At 49.6% G+C, this 20,069-nt stretch overlaps 1 protein-coding gene across 6 annotated transcripts in view; it reads left to right on the forward strand.

Moving 5' to 3' along the window:
* LOC140428112 (E3 ubiquitin-protein ligase Midline-1) overlaps nucleotides 1-20,069 on the forward strand; it is a 572,352-nt gene that overhangs the window by 452,636 nt on the left and 99,647 nt on the right. For all 6 annotated transcript variants that reach the window (XM_072514187.1, XM_072514188.1, XM_072514185.1 and 3 more), the window contains one exon: nucleotides 18,309-18,404. In XM_072514187.1, the coding sequence (XP_072370288.1) occupies nucleotides 18,309-18,404 (96 nt within the window). The remainder of the gene's footprint in view (nucleotides 1-18,308; nucleotides 18,405-20,069) is intronic.

Below are 20,069 nucleotides of genomic sequence, written 5' to 3' on the forward strand. Positions count from 1 at the left end.
GTACAAGGAGTGGTTGCATACTAGCACTTCTGAGACCCACCTGCAACTAATCAGCATTCCGGCATCCTGAAGTATGGAGAACATGAACCCGCCGCCGCCGCTCCGCATTGCCGGCAATCTCGGGGTCAATTGGAAGATTTTTAAACAGCGCTTCCAGCTCTTCCTCGAAACCATGGACAGGGAAAACGCCTCGGACACCAGGAAGATTGCTCTGCTCCTCTCCACGGCCGGGCAACACGCCATCCACATCTTCAACTCCCTCACATTCGCAGACGATGAGGACAAGACAAAGTACAAGACGGTTCTCCTCAAATTCGATACCCACTTCAGCATAGAGGTTGATGAAAGCTTTGAAAGATGCCTGTTCCAGCAGCGCTTGCAGGTTAAGGTCGAGCCTTTCCAATCCTTTTTTTTTTTTTTTTAATATTTTTTTATTCTACATTTTTACATTTTCCTTCAAATATTTACACCCCACCCACAAACAGTAAATGGTAACAAATACAAAATCAATCCCCTTAACAATACCAATGATCCCATCCTCCCACCACCCCAAACAACGGCCCACCTGTCAATATATGCATCCAATAAACCAAACCCTCCCACGGTGGAAACAAAAAACAAAGGAGAAAAAGAAAAAGGAGTCCGGGACCGCCAATGTTCACCATTGACCTACAGAGTCCACTCCCCCACCCCCCCTTTACACTCAACGCCATCCAGCCTCTGAAAGAGTACCGTACATGATACCCAAGAGTTGTAACCCCCCCGCCAAGTCTCCAGCTCCTCCCGTCCACTGCCTCTTGTAAAACTCCTCCTCCCAACCTCGGTTCCTTCCCCCCAACTTTCCACCCCGGCTAGACCACTCGGACCCTGTTCTGCCAGGCTCCGATGGCCGCAGCCCCTCCCCCACCTCACTTCCATTCACTGGCCGGCTTAAACCGGCCAGCGTGGAGGCCTCCGCCCGGGTCCCTTTCCCCCTTGCCCGGCCCTAGGAAAGCCCAGAGATCCTCTTTTAGCACACGCACCCCGCATAGCCACCTCCACCCCAAAGAGCCCTCATTTCGAGTGAAAGTCTCATCCCTTCCCTTGTCCAAATATATACAACATTAGCTCCTTTAGCCCATACACCCGCGCGCAGTGAAACAAAAAAGAAGAAAATACAGTCATGAGGTTACATCGGCACATGGCCATTTCTCAATTTGTCAGTTCTGCCACAGTCCTTCTGCCTTCGCAAACTCCTCCGCTGCTTCCGCCGTTCCAAAATAAAAGTCCCTGAGCTTATAAGTCACCCTCAGCTTCGCTGGATATACAATGCCGCACTGCACCTTGCTAATGTACAGTGCCCTCTTCACCCTGTTGAAGGCAGCCCGTCTCCTTGCCAGCTCCACCGTAAAGTCCTGGTATACACGTATACCAGCTCCAGCCCACTGCACCACCCGCTTCTGCTTGGCCTAGCTCAGGACCTTCTCCTTCACACTGTACCTACGGAAGCACAGAGTCACTGGCCTTGGCGGCTCACTCGCCTTTGGTACAGGCCTCCACGACCGATGAGCCCGATCCAGTTCATATCGGGGGGATCTCCCCCTCCCCCAATAATTTTGCCAGCATCGCGGCAAAATACTCAGTCGGCTTCGATCCTTCAACTCCTTCGGGCAACCCCACAATTCTCAAATTCTGTCGCCTGGATCTATTTTCCAGGTCTTCCATTTTTCCTCGCAGATCCTTGTTAATGTCCATCACCTTCCGCATCTCTTTCCCCATCGAGGTAAGTTGATCACCGTGCTGCAATAACGTCTCCTCCACTTCCTTCAGCGCCTCCCCTTGCTCTCGCACCTCCGCCACTGCGCTCGCCACCGCCGTCATCACCGGGGAAATCGCCTCCTCCACCAGCGCACTCAAAACCTCCCTCATCTCCTTCCTCACCGTCTCCATGCATTTTGCAAACTGCCTTTCAAATTCCGCAGCCATCACCTTAGTTATTTCTTCAGCTGTAAGCAATGCGGCCTCCCCTGGTGCTCCAGCCTCCATTTTCTTTACTGACCCCGCAGTGACCTTTCCACTCACCGACGGACTTTCAGCCGCTTTTTTCACGGCCGTTTCTTTGCTGGTCTTTGACATTCCCCCCCTCTGTACTGTCTCCCGACTTTTACTGCCTTCGCTGGCCCTAGGACCGGGCGTTAACCCCCGACAATGCCGTTCCCGAACGGGAAGCCTCCAACGCGCGGCTGCCTCTCGCCCGCCGTCACCAGAAGTCCCCTTTCCAATCCCTTTTAACACACCTCCGCATCCTTGCGCAGTCCTGTGGCTACGGGCCCACCTCCGACTCCATGATACGTGACCAAATCGTATTTTGTGTTCTGTCGGACCCCCCTGCGTCAGCAGCTCCTCAAAATTAAGCAACTCACCCTAGCGACTGCCATCGAGACCTGTGTCCTGCATGAAAATGCCACCAGCCGGTACGCCCATATACAGGCGGCTGAAACGGAGCGGCAAGGTCCCCACGAGGCGGAACGGGTCCAAACAATTGAACACCTCCAAGGCTGCAGCCTGGATAAGGGCGGTCATTTTGCGCGCTTTTTGCGGCCTCCCGCGATTGTACGTGCCAAACGAGGGGACGGTGACGTGGAGGAACGTGATGCGCAGGCATGCACCACGCAGGACCGCACCGCGCCTGCGCGGTGGCGCAACGAGCGTACTGACTTCACAACGTGCGGCAACTGTGGCTCCGCCCATTTAAAGCGGCAATGTCCTGCAAAATCATGACAATGCCTACGATGTGGCAGACTTGGCCACTCTGCTGCCTGCTGTCGAGCAGCTCAGCCTGCCAACTCGCATCGCTTCAGCCAGCCTCGCAGGAACGTTTGGGCAATTCAACCCACGTTCACTGAGTCCGATTCCGACTTCCCGCAGATCAGTGACACCGAGGACCCGAGGGAGCCTTTTCGAGTCGCTGTTATAACAAAGAACAGGCTGTCCCTGAATCAAAACCACCAGCCACTGTCGGTGCACAGCATTGATCCAGACGACGAGTGGTGTGCCACCCTGACGGTCAACCGATCCCAGATACGATTCCGCCTGGACACTGGTGCTTCCGCTAATCTCCTAGCGTGGTCAGCCTTTCAGACCCTTGGGGTTAAACCAACCATTCTTCCGTCGACCTGCCAACTAGTGGACTACAATGGCAACGTCATTCCTGCTACCAGTTCATGCCAACTCGAAGTGACGCACAACTCGTGAAAAGCAATCCTTCCCTTCAAGATCGTGGGCTCCTCGAAGGACTCTCTGCTAAGCGCACAGGCGTGCAAACTCCTAAACCTTGTTCAATGAGTACACTCTCTCTCTCCAGAGGATACATCTGCCTTCCAGGATGCGGACTTCAGGGCGCAACTCAATGCCATCATCGACCAGCACCATGACGTTTTCGAAGGCATGGGTACGCTTCCATACGCTTACAAAATCCTGCTCAAACAAGACGCCACGCCTGTGGTTCATGCACCTCGCAGAGTCCCAGCACCCCTCAAGGACCGCCTCAAGCAGCAGCTGCAGGGCCTCCAGGACCAAGGAGTGCTCTCCAGAGCGACGGAACCAACCGACTGGGTCAGTTCCATGGTGTGCGTAAAGAAGCCTTCCGGCGAGCTCCGGATCTGCATTGACCCAAAGGATCTGAATCGCAACATAATGAGGGAGCATTACCCTATCCCCAAGTGCGAGGAGATCACGTGCGAGATGGCTCGGGCCAACATCTTCACCAAACTTGACGCCTCGAAAGGATTCTGGCAAATCCAACTAGACAGGTCCAGCAGAAAGCTGTGTATCTTTATTACCCCGTTTGGCAGATACTGCTACAACAGGATGCCGTTTGAGATTATATCGGCATCAGAAGTATTCCACCGGATCATGGAGCAAATGATGGAGGGCATTGAGGGTGTGCGCGTCTATGTTGACAACATCATCATTTGGTCCACCACCCCGCAGGAGCATATCAGTCGCCTCCAAGCGTTTTCAAACTAATACGGGACCAAGGCCTTCGACTCAACAGAGCCATATGTTCCTTCGGCCAGATGGAACTCAAGTTCCTAGGGGACCACATCTCCCGGTTGGGTGTGGCCGGATGCGGACAAGGTGGCAGCCATCACGGCCATGCAGAAGCCAGCGGATAAGAAGGCGGTCCTCCGATTTTTGGGCATGGTCAACTTCCTGGGGAAGTTCATCCCCAACCTCGCCTCCCACAGCTCTCCGGAACCTGGTCAGGAAGACGTCAGACTTCCAATGGCTTCCCGCCCACGAGTGCGAATGGGAGGAGCTTAAGACCAAGCTTACCACGGCCCCGGCATAGGCATTTTTTGACCCCACGAAGGAAACAAAAATTTCAACGAATGCCAGCCAATCCGGCATTGGGGCGGTGCTCCTGCAACGCGATGAGGCTTCATCATGGGCCCCTGTTGCATATGCGTCACGTGCCATGACCCCCACGGAACAGCGCTACACGCAGATCGAAAAGGAGTGCCTGGGCCTGTTGACTGGGGTCGACAAATTTCATGATTACGTGTACGGCCTCTCCCAATTCACTGTCGAGACCGACCATCGCCCGCTGGTCAACATTCGACAAAAAGACCTGAATGATATGACCCCTCTCCTCCAGCGCATTCTGCTTAAACTCTGGCGGTACGATTTCCAGCTCCTATACACCCCAGGCAAGGACCTGATCATAGCCGACGCTCTGTCCAGGGCAGTCAACACCCCGTGTGACCCAGAGGGGTTCGTCTGCCAGGTTGACGCCCATGTGGCATTCACGGCCTCCGATCTGCCGACCACGGATGAACGCCTCGTCCAAATTCGCCGCGAGACTGCGGCTGACCCCCTGCTACAGCGTGTCATGCGCCACATGACGGACAGGTGGCGCAAGGGCCAATGCCCGCAGTTCTACAACATCAGAGACGATCTGGCAGTAGTCGATGGTGTCCCCCTGAAGCTGGACCGCATCGTGATCCCGCACAGCATGTGCCAGCTCGTTTTGGAACAGCTACACGAAGGCCATCTTGGCATGGAGAAGTGCCGACGGAGGGCCTGAGAGGCTGTGTACTGGCCCGGCGTCAATGAGGACATCGCCAACACAGTGCTCAACTGCCCACCTGTCAGCGGTTCCAGCCGGCCCAACCACGTGAGACCCTACAGCCCCATGAGTTGGTCACGTCCCCTTGGTCTAAGGTAGGCGTTGACCTGTTCCATGCGCTCGGCAGGGACTATGTTCTGATTGTAGACTATTTTTCGAACTACCCGGAGGTCGTACGCCTGCACGACATCACATCATCGGCGGTCATCCGTGCCTGCAAGGAGACCTTTGCTCGTCACGGCATCCCACTCACTGTGATGTCGGACAATGGCCCCTGCTTCGCGAGCCAGGAATGGTCCAACTTTGCCAGCAGGTACAACTTTGTGCATGTGACATCCAGTCCCCTGCACCCCCAATCCAATGGCAAAGCGGAAAAGGGCGTCCACATCGTCAAACGGTTCCACTGCAAGGCTGCCGATGCAGGATCCGACTTCTACCTCTCTTTGCTGGCCTATCGTTAGGCCCCACTCTCCACGGGCCTGTCGCCAGCCCAGCTGCTCATGGGTCGCACCCTCAGGACCACGGTGCCGTCCATTCACGTCCCAGACCTCGACCACGTTCCGGGTCCTTCAGTGGATGCAACAGTCTCGTGCACAACACAAGGCGGCGCATGACGCTTGGGCGACTGATCTCCCTGCTCTGGCCCTGGATGACAACGTCCGCATCCATCTTCCGGAGGGTTGCTGGTCTGCAACTGCTGTGGTTCTTCGGCAGGTGTCTCCCCGCTCGTTCCTGGTTCATCTGCCAGATGTTTCCATTCGCCGCCGCAATCGGCGTGCCCTTCGTCTCGTTCCACGCTCTCTACGTGATCCTCCCCCGGTGCCATGCCCTCCTGTTGTCCCCAACCTGGACTATGTGGAGAATCCAAATACTCTGCATCCTCCTCACTCTGCCGTGGCCCAGCCCGTTCCTCAGCCGGTGGCTCCTGACCCACCCTTGAGGCGGTCAACCAGAATTCGTCGCCCACCTCAGAGACTTGACTTATGAGTTTTACAATGTTGGACTCTTTGATCTGTTCTGTTATCCTGTTTCATCGTTCCAGTAGTTTGTATATAATGTTCATTTCGTTGTTGGTGTGACACCCTATTTCTCTGCACCAGGCACCTTCCCGTGTAAATAGATTAGCCTCATGTACATAGTCATGTAAATAACACACACACACATAGTCAGGTACATTCACTACACAATATTTATTGTCACGCAGGCACATGTTCTTTATGTAAAAGGGGGGGATGTTATAATATACACCAGTATATTATGGTGCAGACACACACACACACACACTGATGGACATGCAGTGGGACCAATCAGCATCCACAACACCGCAGCCAATCACTAGTGAGAGCACACGCACTATAACGACAGGGGACAGGAGAGTTCCCGCTCATTCTAGTAGCAGCCAGCTCGGAGCACAGAGCTCACAGCCTGCAACACAGACATTCACCATGTGCTGAGTGCATCACCTGGTTAGGATTAGGCAAGGGTCAACAGTTAAAGCTGGTATTTCATTTACCCACAGTTCAAGTATGTTAATATAGTTAACCGTATAATAAAATAGAGTTGCACCACTTCCAGTGTTGGTGACCTGTTTGTGATCCAGAACACCCAACACATCACTCTGTCTCTCTATAAGTGTCCGTGGTCTCTCTATAGATGTCCGCTGTCTCTCCATAGGTGCCCACTGTGTCACTCCATAGGTGCCCACTGTGTCTCTCTATAGGTGTCCACTGTCTCTCTATAGGTGTCCGCTGTCTCTCGTAGGTGTCTTCTGCCTCTCCAAAGTTGTCTTCTGCCTCTCTATAGGTGTCTGCTGCCTCTCCATAAGAGTCTTTTGCCTCTCTATAGTGTCCACTGTCTCGCTATAGGTGTCCTCTGTCTCTCTATGGGTGCCCACTGCCTCTCTATAAGTGCCTGCTCCCTCTCTATAGGTGTCTGCTGCCTCTCTATAGGTGTCCACTGTGTCTCTCTATAGGTGTCCACTGTCTCTCTATAGGTGTCCGCTGTGTCTCTGTAGGTGTCCGCTGTCTCCCCATAGGTGTCCGCTGTCTCCCCATAGGTGTCCGCTGTCCCTCCAAAGTTGTCTTCTGCCTCTCTTTAGGTATCTGCTGCCTCTCCATAAGTGTTTTCTGCCTCTCTATAGGTGTCTGCTCCCTCTCTATAGGTGTCTGCTGCCTCCCTATAGGTGCCCGCTGTGTCTCTCTCCATAGGTGTCCGCTGTCTCTCTCTGCAGGTGTCCGCTGTCTCTCCATAGGTGTCCACTGCCTCTGTATGGATGTCCACTGCCTCCCTTCTCAGTTAATTTCTTAGCTTGTCTGCTCCTGGGTGGTCCCTAGAGGAGAGCACTCTTGAGACATTCCATGATAGGTTGGCACCAAAAGGCATGACTTACCTGTGGATATCAGGAAGAATTTGATCTGTTAAATTATAAAAGTTTGCTTTTTTTAAGAAAACCTGAGTATGAGAGGGGGATTGCTGGAGGCAATAGACTGAGACGGACAGATCACGATCTGCTATTTGTTACTAATGATGTGAACACATCAACGGGCTGGCTAAGGAGCAAAGCAGTAAGCTACTGATAGCCAGGGGCAGAGCAAGAATAGGAGGCCATCAGTGGAGGTCAATGCAGGGTCACAGACCAGGAGACGCTGCAGGAATATATGGAATGAAATGTCAGACTTGAAAGAAATCTCAAGAAAATGAGAATGTGCTGTCATATGTAGGTCCTAATAATATATATAAAGATATGCTGCAAAGGGAATGTTTATTGAGCCTATTGTAAAAACAGCCTGCTGGACATTGACATAAATAAACACAGAAAATGCTTGAAATGCTCAGCAGCTCGGGCAACTGCTATGAAGAGAGAAACCGAGTTAATGGGAGCGAGTTAACGGAAAAAATAGAGTCACGTTATGGGAGGGTTTAGCTGGGTGTTTCCCCGCTATCGAACGGGACTCTGTTATTTTATCGGGCCTCGATGGGGAAGGCCCCGTCAAGGCCGCACTTACCTTAATTTCCTGCATTGAGGAGCTCCACTCGTCAGGCGGGGGTGGTGGGCCGGTGGCCCGGGCCCTCACCTCATAAGGGCAGGTTACCCCCCCCCAGCCTGATCCCTGGCATGGGAAGAAAGGCCACCTTCACACTGCCAGCCTGACAGAGCCCCTGCCAATGCCACCTTGGCACCTGGTTGGCACCCAGGTGGAACTGCCAGGGTGCCAGGCTGGCAGTGCCCATGTGGCATCAGCAGAGGCAGGATGCCACCCTTCCCAGAGGCCGACCACCTGGGGGCCTCCCCCAAGTGCTGTTCCGGCTGGGGTTTCCTCAGCAAGGCCATTAGATCCCAGGGACTGATTAGCTCTGGCGGAGTCATATTTAATTGCGTCTAACTGCACACCTAAATATGCAAATTTAGGTCTTGCCCATTGTGGGTGGGATCCAGATCACAATGTCTCGCGAGATCGAATGGGATCTCGCGAGAGGCCTCTTGCAAGATTTACTGGCTGCGTGGCATCCCGAGTTGAAGGTAATGCAGCCATTAGGTCGTGCCCAAGGTCTGTGATCTTTTATCAGAACTGGCTATTGGTTGTGTACATGTATTGGGTTACAATGACTGGCGACTAAGCATTAGAACAAAAACAGTTTATATAGGGTGGGACGGTAGCACAATGGTTAGCAGTGTTGCTTCACAGTTCCAGGGTCCCAGGTTCGATTCCCGGCTTGGGTCACTGTCTGTGCGGAGCCTGCACTTTCTCCCTGTGTCTGTGTGGGTTTCCTCCGGGTGCTCCAGTTTCCTCCCACAGTCCAAAGATGTGCATGTTAGGTGGATTGGCCATGTTAAATTGCCCTTAATGTCCAAAAAAGATTAGGTGGGGTTACTGGGTTACAGAGATAGGGTAGAGGTGTGGGCTTAAGTAGGGTGCTTTTTCCAAGGACCGGTGCAGACTCGATGGGCCAAATGGCCTCCTTCTGCACTGTAAATTCTATGACATTCTCAGCAGCTCTTACACGCTGTATCGGCCTGTGCTCCAGGGAGAATTCCCATGTGCCCGACAGATGACCCCTTATGTACCCGTGTCATCCCAGCATCCACGTGACCACCCACTCTACAGACGTTGTTTCTAGAACTAGCCCTATATAGAGGTTATGCTATATGGAGGCTGCACTATATAAAGAGACCAAATGTAGAGACCACCATATATATGTATTGCAAAAGGAGTAATGAATATAGGCAAGGAGCAGTTAGTACAACAGGAACAAAAAAGGGGAAACGAGAATGATGCAGGTCGGAAAAGTTAAAGATTAAGTATAATTAGTGAGCTAACAATTAAAGTGCTCTCAAATTGTCTCATAAACACTAAGCAAGATACCAAGACAAATTGCATCCCTGCTTCAAATATACTGAACAAAACTTGCCTTCATTCCATGGATGGATAAGTAAATGAAATTTTGAAAGAGGCTGCCTTCACTAGGAGCTACAGAGTTATCAATGAGCTCCTGCTCCCACCTTGCTTTGAAGATGCTATCGTGGTTGAAAAGCCATTGACAGTAACATAGGCTGGAGGCAAGGAAGCTACTTTAGGTTTGCAAAACAACAATCAGATAGAATTTGTTTCCGCACTTGCAAAGCGGTGAAGTGGTGAGTTGTAAGTCGTACTGTCTGTTTGGCAACACGGTGTGAGTTAATTTAGTCATTTTCACATCTCTTCGTGTTAAAGTTATCGTATGACCTGAAGAGCTGTCTCTCTAACAAATGTCAGTGCAGCATTTTGCTTTGGCATGATTCAAACTTGCCCCAGCCCAGAGGCAGGCTCTCCACTGGGTCTTACAGGATGATTCACCTCACATTGGTCTGACAGGGACAGAAGCTGAAGAAGGACTGGCTGCTGCTCAACAGAGGGACAGCATTACCATGGGACTTGTTAAGTGACTTTATGACTCACTGTTCTGGCTATCAGATGATCTTACAGTACAGAAGGAGACTCTTTGGTCCAATTTGCCTGTGCTGGCTCTGTGAAAGAGCAATCCAATTAGTCACATGCTCCCTGCTCTTTCCCCAGAATCCTTTTTTCTTTCGAATTATATCATACGCAATTCCCTTCTGCAGGTTACTATTTAATCTGTTACCAGACACTTTCCACATCATAACACTGTGCTGTTCCTCCCTGGCCTCCTTATACCAATCAATTCCTCCATGGCCTTATGCCAATTATCTTGAATCCATATCCTCGGATTATTGACCCTCCTTGATAGTGCAAACAGTTTCTCCGATTTACTCCAGCAAAACCCTTCCTCATTTTAAAAACCTCTATTAAATCTGCCCTTAACTTTCTCTCCTCTCCAGCTTTTCTTTTAGTCTCGCTACATAACTGAAGACCCTCATATTTACCGTACAGTCTAGTACTCTCATGAAACCAGGATTCTTTGCTGTATGGATTGTTGTTGTGTGCTGGTATTGAATTCAGGCACACCCTTATAGTGTTGGTCAACAATGCTCACACCGATGACAAATGTGATGCGCACTCTGTGGTACACAATCAGTGGCACCATGCTTGGCAGGAAATGGCATGAAAAATCAGAGATTCCCTTGCAGCAGCAATGACCATGCTTTGATAGGTCACAATTAGACTTCGAGGTTAGACTTCAGCTCCCCAATCAGAAGCTCAGGGTTGGACAACTGGCACTTTTATCAATGGCAACCACTTGCCTGAAGTTGCTTTAGGGGGAGAAAAGAAAGATTAATCTAATTTGCATTTACCTAGCACCTTCCCCTCTTGGTTCATGTCCTAAAGCATCATGCTATTGTGCCTGGTCAATGATGTTTCTGTCATAAGTGCTGTTTCCAGGGAGTACAGGGTTTATTTTTTTTAAATATCAATTTAGAGTACCCAATTCATTTTTTTTCTTCGAATTAAGGGGCAATTTAGCGTGGCCAATCCACCTACCCTGCACATCTTTTGGGTTGTGGCGGTGTAACCCGGTGAAACAAACGGGGAGAATGTGCAATCTCCACACGGCCAGTGACCCAGGGCTGGAGTCGACCCTGGGACCTTAGCGCCGTGAGGCAGCAATGTTAACCACTGCACCACCGTGCTGCCCCAGAGAGCACAGGGTTTCTAAGCAACAATAATGCAGGTGATCCATAACTCGAGGAGGCAATTGTTCAAGTTGTCTTCATGTTGCATAAGTGAGGCATCTATAATTCACATCATCATAATCATACATTTGCTATCTTTTGATCTGCCTTGTGTGCTTGTTTTTATATATGTGTATTTCAGTCTATCCATGTGTGTTTGTGTGTTTAGATGTCTATGCCCCCCCTCCTGCCCTCTTCTCCTTGTTCTATTCCTTTTTAAAATTCTGTCCATTTGTGATGTCTTCCCGTTTGCTGAAGGGTCCACGCTGTCCACATGCCCCTCCTGCCCAGTGAGGATCCTTGGCATTTCCGGCCTTGGGTTTATTAACTCTCCATTGGTTGGAAGGCAAGAACTAGTTAACATTCCTGTTCTTCATTGATACCGGATAGACCAAGAAAATCCATATGCCAACTCGGGGTATTGCCACAAGCTAAAGCCAATGCAGTCTGCACATTTGGACAAAAGTGCACTAACCCTCTGTTAATATTAATAATAATAATCTTTATTGTCACAAGTACGCTCACATTGCAATGAAGTTACTGTGAAAAGCCCCTAGCAAAGCGAATGAGCACACATTAGTACCTGCAGTCGTCCTGATGAATAGAATCATGTTAATCCTCTCAGTAGGTGTTTGAAACTCACAGTTTGCAGACTTTAAATGGCAGAGAGATTGAAAGTCAGAACCTAGTATACAGTGAGCTGAGATTGCACAGTTTAATTCATTGAACAGCTGTCTGAAGACAAAGAATGGTTGCCAATATTGTTTTTTTTGTTTTCTTCTATCTATGCGTAACATGAATATAAAGCCCCTCGATCAGGTAAGCAGCTCTTCCACCGCCCCCCCTTTCTCTATCCCTTCATTGACCCTTTCCCTTCATTAATCCGTCCTTCATCTACATTATTCATAATATATATAGATTTGTCCAATTAAGGAGCAATTTAACATGACCAATCCACCTAACCTACACATCTTTGGGTTGTGGGGGTGAAACCCACGCAGCCACAGGGAGAATGTGCAAACTCCACATGGACAGTGACCTGGGCCGGTATCGAACCTGGGTCCTCAGTGCTGTGAGGCAGCAGTGCTAACCACTGCGCCACCGTGCCGCCCTACATTATTTAGTAACTGTTACCAGAATAATAACCCAGAGAATGTGCATTCAGTATCACACTAGTTTGAGAAATTTAATTCTGTTTTAAGAATCTGTCAAATATGGGCAGCACGGTAGAACAGCGGTTAACATGGTTGCTTCACAGCTCCAGGGTCCCAGGTTCGATTCCCACTTGGGTCACTGTCTGTGCGGAGTCTGCATGTTCTCCCCGTACCACATGGGTTTCCTCCGGGTGCTCCGGTTTCCTTCCACAGACCAAAGATGTGCAAGTTAGATTGACCATGATAAATTGCCCTTAGTGTCCCTAAAAAGGTTGGTTGGGGTTGCTGGGTTTTGGGGGGGTGGTGGAGGTGTGGATTTAGGTGGAGTGCCCTTTCCAGGGGCCGGTACAGACTCTCTGGGCTGAATGGCCTCCTGCACTGTAAATTCTATGAAAAGCTGGTGACAGTTAAAATGGCGATGAAGCCATTGGTTCACCATAAACATTCACCGTACACTGATGTCCTTCAGCAAAGGCAATCTGCCAATCCTTCTCCAGTCTGGTTTATATGTGACTTCAGTCCCATACCGGTGTGGTTAACTCTTTGCTGCCCTCTGAAGTGACCGAGCATGCTACTCAGGTAAAATGCTAATTTTAAAACCCAGCAGATACGGATGGGCAGGATTTTCCTGCAGGCTTCTGGACTCTTGAGGTCAGATCTAAATGGGGCATTTGCCTGACCAGACTAGTGGAGCTCTTTTCCCAGAGGTGCCCATTCCTACAAGCTTGCTGACCAATTAAAGACAGTGGGCAGGCTCCCAAAGGCACTGGTCCAATTAGAGGGCTCTAGAACACTTGGTAGCCCACCAAGAGAGGTAGGCCCTGCTGAAGCAGCTGGGAGAACACGAGGGCAGAAGTGCTCTTGGTGGATTGAAAGTATACTTTTTGTTAAGAGGTGCCAAACAGGCAGTCCTGCTCCAATTCAAGAGTTTCAGCCATTGCGGGCAACAGCCCTCTTCTTTTGGGGATTGTGGCCTCTGGCTTTGATGACTTGCCTCAGAACGCTGAAGGGAGGCCACCTCCATTAATCTGACAGCCTCCTAGCGTGGTAAGGGGATGGGGTGCGTCTGCCACTGACAAAATGCCAGCACAAGATGGAAATGTTGTCTAATTGGGGATTTAAATGTGTAGATTGGCTGCCTGCCACTGTCAGTAGTCATCTGCATGCCAGTTCACCATGGAAAGTTTTAGAAACATAGAAAAAATAGGAGCAGAAGGAGGCCATTCGGCCGTGGAAATTCTGCCCATTATTTCAAGCTGGTGAAAGAAGCTCATTGGCCTGAAACATTCCTCTCTCCATAGACTGCTGCCAGGCCTGCTGCCTGTTTACCAGCATATTCTGCCTTAAATTCAGATTTCTATGTTATTTTCTTTTGACTCCATTGCACCAAACTGGGGTGGCTTCAATGGGAAATTCCAGTGACAAACGGTGGGAAGACAGAATCCTGCCACCAGCAAGAAACACACAAAAAAAAGACAAAATACAGAGCAACCACAAGAAACTCAACAAACAATTAAGCACAAGACAAAGCCACCAACACTCAAGCCAGCGCACGCTCCCCCCGCCCCCCCCCTCCTCCCCTGGCTCCACCAATAGCCCCACGTCGGTGGAAAGGTGCCCACCAGCAGTACAGTCCACCGGAAAAGGAAATGCGCAGTTGAAGAGAGAGAGAGAGAGAACACCCCTCCCCCTCATTAGCATCGGGAAGGAGTCCTCAAGCCCCACTGCACAGAAGCAGGAGGGCCGCAACTGGCGAACACCCAGCCGCTAGGCCCAAAATAACAATACACAACAAAAATACAATAATAACCATAAAATCCCCCAACAATAAACCAAAAGCAACATCAGTAAAAGCAGTACACAATACCAATTGGGCCACCGCCCTGCTGCTCTCGCAATTCCAGCATCCGGTCTCCAGACGCCATCCAGACCAAAACTGCAAAAGTGAGTCCATTCTCCTCCACTTTCAGTCTGGCAGCAGGCCAACCAACATCCGCCCTGTGCTTAACTCCCAGTCAGTTAGCAGAAAGGCAGCCAGTAACAGGTACGATCCCCAGGTGTGGCAACTGCAGACAAGCACTCTCATCTCTCTCCCCTGCAAGCAACTGGCAGCGGCAACAGGCACCTCTTGCCCTCCATCCAACCGGTCATAGCACCGTTCACCCTTGCTATAGTCCAGGCTTCGAAGTCCAGAAAAGACAGCCAGCGTACAGAATAACACACCAGGTCCAGAAGCAGCGTTACACCCAGAAGCAGCAGGAGCTCAGAGAAAGATTCCCCTCCTACATCTCAGAGTGTGAGCTACTCAGGTGACCAGGGGGTGGAGCTAATCCCAATTGGAGGAGCTCCACGCAGTTTGGTGAGGGGAGGGGAGAGGAGGAGAGGGGAGGATTATTGTGACTAGTGTGGAACAGCGAGCACAAAATTATCATAATGATGCCTAAGGTGAGCATCACCACTTATGTGGAGAGGCTAGAGAAGCTGGGATTGTTTTCTTTAGAGCAGAGATTAAGGGCAGCGTTAAATAGAAGTGTTCAAAAACATTTTTAAATTCTTCCCTGAGATGTGGGCTAGACCAGCATTTATTGATGAGCTGCCTTCCTGAACTATTGCAGTCTATGTGTGTTGTGAGGAACACCCAGAGCGCTGATAGGAAGGGTTGCCGGAACCTTCTGGCATCTTCTTCCAGCAGAATCATTCAGGCCCTCAGAGCTGAATGGACTTTTGACCGGCTCACCACAGCCGATGCGGCAGGTCCCGCTGTACCGGGGCCGGAACATCCTGCCTGGAATTCAAGGAAGTTTGATGGAATTCCAGAGCGTTGAGAGGTTTTGCTGGAGTTCGTAGGGAGAAACTGTTTCTACTTGGCAAAAGGGTCGAGAACTGGAGGTGCAGATTGAAGATAATTGCCAAAAGAACCTGAGAGGTGATTAGGAGAAAATGTTTTGATGTAGCCAGTTGTTGTGATCCGGAATGCAGGGTCTGAAAGAGTGGTGGGAGAAAATTCAGTGATAACTTTGTAAAGAGAATTAGATAAATAGGAATCTAAGGAACAATTTGAGGGAACCACAGAGCGATGGAACTAATTACATAGTTCTTTCGAAGAACTGACATAGGCATAATGGGCTAGAGGTTTCTCTGATATTATTTGAATTTATTTATTTATTTCATATATGTTTTTCCAATAAAGAGGCAATTTAACGTGGCCAATTCACCTACCCTACACATCTAGGGGTGAGACCCAGGCAGACATTGGGAGAATGTGCAAACTCCACACGGACAGTGACCCGGGGCCAGGATCAAACCCAGGACCTCGGCGCTGTGAGGCAACAGTGGAGTTTATCACATTATTTGGAAAACAGCATTGTAGTCGACTGGTGTGCATATTGGAGATACTTTTTCCTGGAGACTATTATTTACCTATTTCGTTGCACTTTTATTTGTACCAGAAGGTTGCGGCTTCAAGTTCCGCTCCAGAAACGTGGGGTGGAATTTTCCAAACATTGCGCAGAGTGCTGGACCAGGCGAGAAAAGCAACGTCAAGTTGGTTGGTTACACGACTGCCTTTTCTAGCCAGATCAAACGGCACTCTGTGCAATTTCAAAGTGCTGGTGGGTATTACACAGCTGACGGGGGTGGGGGGCGTGGTGGCCTAAACCCACTAGCAAAGCAGGGATTCAGAGATCGGGGAGGCTATTTTTAAAGGGTGCCCCGATATCAAAGTGAAATTAAAGCCCCCCCCCCCACCCCCACCCCAACCTCCCCCAACACCATGCAGGCATCAGGGTGACCCAACCCCCACCATCCTTGCCAGCACCGGGAACTTCCATTCCTCCATTTAAGTCTCCGCCCTCCCCATTAATGTGCAGGCAATCCTCTCCTCACCACCACCATCCTAGAATCCCTACAGTGCTGAAGGAGGCCATTCAGCCCATCGGGTCTACACTGACGCTCTGAAAGAGCATGTTTACCTAGGCCGACTCCCCCACACTATCCCATTAACCCCATAACCCAACCTAATCTTTGGACACTAAGGGAAAATTTAGCAAGGCCAATCCTCCTAACCCGCACATCTTTGGACTGTGGGAGGAAATATGAGCACCCGAATGAAACCCACGCAGACACGGGGAGAAAGTGCAAACTCCACACCGACAGTAACCTAAGGCACTGTGAGGCAGTGGTGCTAGCCACGGTGCTGCCCTAAATGGGGATCCCCAATGGGTTCCCTAGAGGTCTCATTCCATGGCCCCACCCATTGCAGTGCCAGGTTACCAGTGCCAGATTGGAAGTGGCAGGGTGCCAGTGCCTCCCCTGATCACCCGAGAGCTACAATGACCCCTGCGCCCCAGTATGGTCATTTTGACTGCTCCAGAGAAGTAGTGATCCTGCTGGGGGGGGGGGGGGGGGGGGGGGGGGGGGAGGAGCATGTGGTGAACCTGGAAGGAAAGGCGTTATGCTGTTTAGACATATTTAAATTGACTGTAATCAGGTTCACATCCTCGCTCGGCATGACCCTGATTACATCACCAGCGTGAGGGAGATCTCATTCTGAGATTTTGCAGGCAGAAAACCCCTTTGTGGCCCTCTCGCAAGAGTTAGCAGCCATAACTAGATTTGCGTCCATGGCAAACGGGCTTGGAAAATCCCTTGTTGAGCACATATTCCAGGTTGACAATCCCAGTGCAGTACTGAGGGAGTAACACACAATCCCAGGTGCCATCTTTCAAATGAGACATTAAACCAAAGAGCTCACATGCCCTCCCAGGTGAATGTAATATATCCCCTGATACTATTTGCTGCAGTCAGTATTCATTCCTTCACCAATTTTACAAAGATATATTAGACATATCCCCCGTTTCTATCCTTTGGACCTTACTATATGCAAATTGCCTGGTGCAATTGGTGTATTCCAATAGTGTGTACACTTCAAAGAATACAGCATTGGCTGAAAAATGTTTCTGAGATTGCCAAAGCTGTGAGAGAAACACAAGTTTCTTTCCTTCGATGAACGACAGGTTTTATTTTTCTGTTATTTTTCATAAAAAGTTCCTACCATTGCCCTGAAACATGTGGGTTAATGTGAAGTGCAGGAGCAGTGTGTGTTGTGGAGCTGGATTCAGTCCAGTGTAGAAATGGATAATTCAATTATATTTTGGGGGTAAAGCATGCTGATGTGCCTTTTAATTGTTAATGAATTCTGCAGGGTCTGTGTAATTCCACTGGGACCTCCTCTACCTATGGTCACTTTGGAAAAGGCATGATAAAATATTACAATGAAATCATGGATGCAGATATAAAGAACATTGCTTATCCTTTCAATACAATAGAATTCACCCCTACTATTTCTACAAGTAAGTATTCAGAAGTTATGAGGTGTTTGTGGATGATGACCGCCATTCAGCCCCTCCAATCCAGAACAAGCCTACACTCCCAGGAAAGTGGAGCCACAAGAGAGAGGTTCTTGTGAGGCAGTGTGGAAGGCATTTGTCACTAGCTTGCATGGGGGCAACTAGTGGATGGGATATAATTATCATTTGTATAATGAACGACTGACACAGGTTTAACACCTGAGCAGCAAGTTTGAATTTCTTCAGTTGACCTCTGGCCCATTAGCCAGAGCAAGCTACACAGTGCCGGAGCAAACTGGCCAGTGCCAGTGAAACTACCCAGTGCCATAGTACACAACCCAGTGCCAGTGATCCTGCCCAGTGCCAGCGATCCTGCCCGCCACTGAAACTGCCAAATGCCATAGCAAATGACTCCGTGCCAGTGAAACTGCCCAGTGATTCCTAACAAAAGCATCTGATTTTTACTTTGTGACACCCTCATGATTTCCATTTATGACTTGACATTCCCTGTAATAGGGTAGTGATGCCTACCACTTGTAACTGTATCTCATTTCTTTCTTGAACAGCAAAGTCTGGAGTCCAACCTGGCCAGTCTAATTAAGAGAAACAACGAGCTGGAAACACTCATGGGCCGATTAATCCAGACTTGTCAACATGTAGAGGTGAGTGCTCACTGCAATAACATCCAGAAAGACGTTTGTGCACTCCTGCACTAAATAGAAGCTGTGTGATAGATCAGAAAATATAGCTTAATAACACAGCAGTCAGTGTTAATGTCGTATTCTGAGAATGTGCTTTGTGTGAGGGAATAACATGTGGTTTAGGTTACATTTTTACGATTCCACGGGGGAATGCTAAGTAAACAGGTGGTGTTAGATCTCAAACCTTCTGTTTCGTGGTTTGCGCCATGGTGGTCAAGTATCCATGGTGGTCAAGTATGTGTTGAGCATCACCTGCTGTGGTTCAGGAACCCCACTTGGGTATAACACTTTCGGCCGCATTTACTGCCGAGGAAGCCAGTGGGCTGAGAAGGAGCACAATTCGCTGGCCTCTGTTTTCTCTGGACCCTCTTTTCCGCCAGCTGAGCTTTTCATTTCTGCTTACCTCCTCTAATGTCCCTCCAGAGGTCACCGCTGCCAGTGACTGTCTCCCAGCTCTTAGTGTCAATGTCTTAATTGCAGGTGACCTTGTAGTGGAAGCATGGGCACCAAGGAGGTAGTGACCTGGACCCAGTGGTCAATTCACTGTACAGTGGGTATTTAGGTATACCACCGTCCGCCATCTGATGAATTTGCTGAGCAGTGCAGATGTTGTTGGCTGAGCAATGAGTGATCCTGATGGAGTTAAAACAGTCCAGGACCTCTGCATCCTTAACCTGCCAAGGGATGCCAAGACTGTCTGTGACAGTGAATGTGTAAACTGTTCAGCCTTTCCTCCTGCCTCGCATATATTGTCCAGGTCTCACTGCTATGAAGGAGTGCACTGAGGACCCAGGCTTGGTAGACACAGATTGCTCTCAGTCAGATTGCTTTTTTTCCACACTCCCTTACTCAGCTTGGATATAACAGCTGCCCAGCTTTTGTGACTGTCATGTTGATTAGTAATCAAATGAAAGATTGCTGGTAAGTGTGGAGTTGGGTTATGTGGAGCTATCAACAACCTCAAGGGTCACATTGTCAATGCTGATAGAATTGGAGAATTCTAGAATCAGGCGACATAGTTTCTAGACAAGTGGCAGAAGGTGTAGAGGGGATATGAGGAAGAACCTTTTTACTTAGAGGGTAGTGGGAGTTGAGAATTCACTGCCTGAGTTAGTGGTGGGGGCAGAGACCCCAAACTCTTTTTAAAAGTTTCTGGTTCTGCACCTTAAGTGCTGTAAGCTACAGGGCTATGGACCAAATGCAGGAAGGTAGGAATAGAAAGGGCACTTGGATATCTTCGGGCTGGCATGGACAAGATGGACCCAATTGCCTCCTTCTGTGCTGTAACTTTTCTATGGTTCTATGGCAATGTGGTAACCTCCTGGACCATGATATTTATCTTCCTGATGAAAATGGTCAAACCAACTCTTTACAGATGTGAAAGAGTCTGTCCATTTGTCACTGAAGGTGTTCCTCAGTATGCAATGCTATGCAGCATTGTGTAGGCTTAATGAAATTTAATAAGTTGTGTAAGGGTTTGTCTAAAAACCATAGCTAATTTGGAACCAATTTGTTTCAGTTTCAGTGTGCTACCTTGAACATGATCGACATCCGCATTTCAGGGAGGCTGAAGAGCATTTGGTGTAACATTTCCATCTAATAGTGTAGTGAAGGTCACAGGCCAAC

Source organism: Scyliorhinus torazame, chromosome 8, assembly GCF_047496885.1.
Source record: "Scyliorhinus torazame isolate Kashiwa2021f chromosome 8, sScyTor2.1, whole genome shotgun sequence".
In the NCBI taxonomy this organism is placed as follows: Eukaryota; Metazoa; Chordata; class Chondrichthyes; order Carcharhiniformes; family Scyliorhinidae; genus Scyliorhinus; species Scyliorhinus torazame.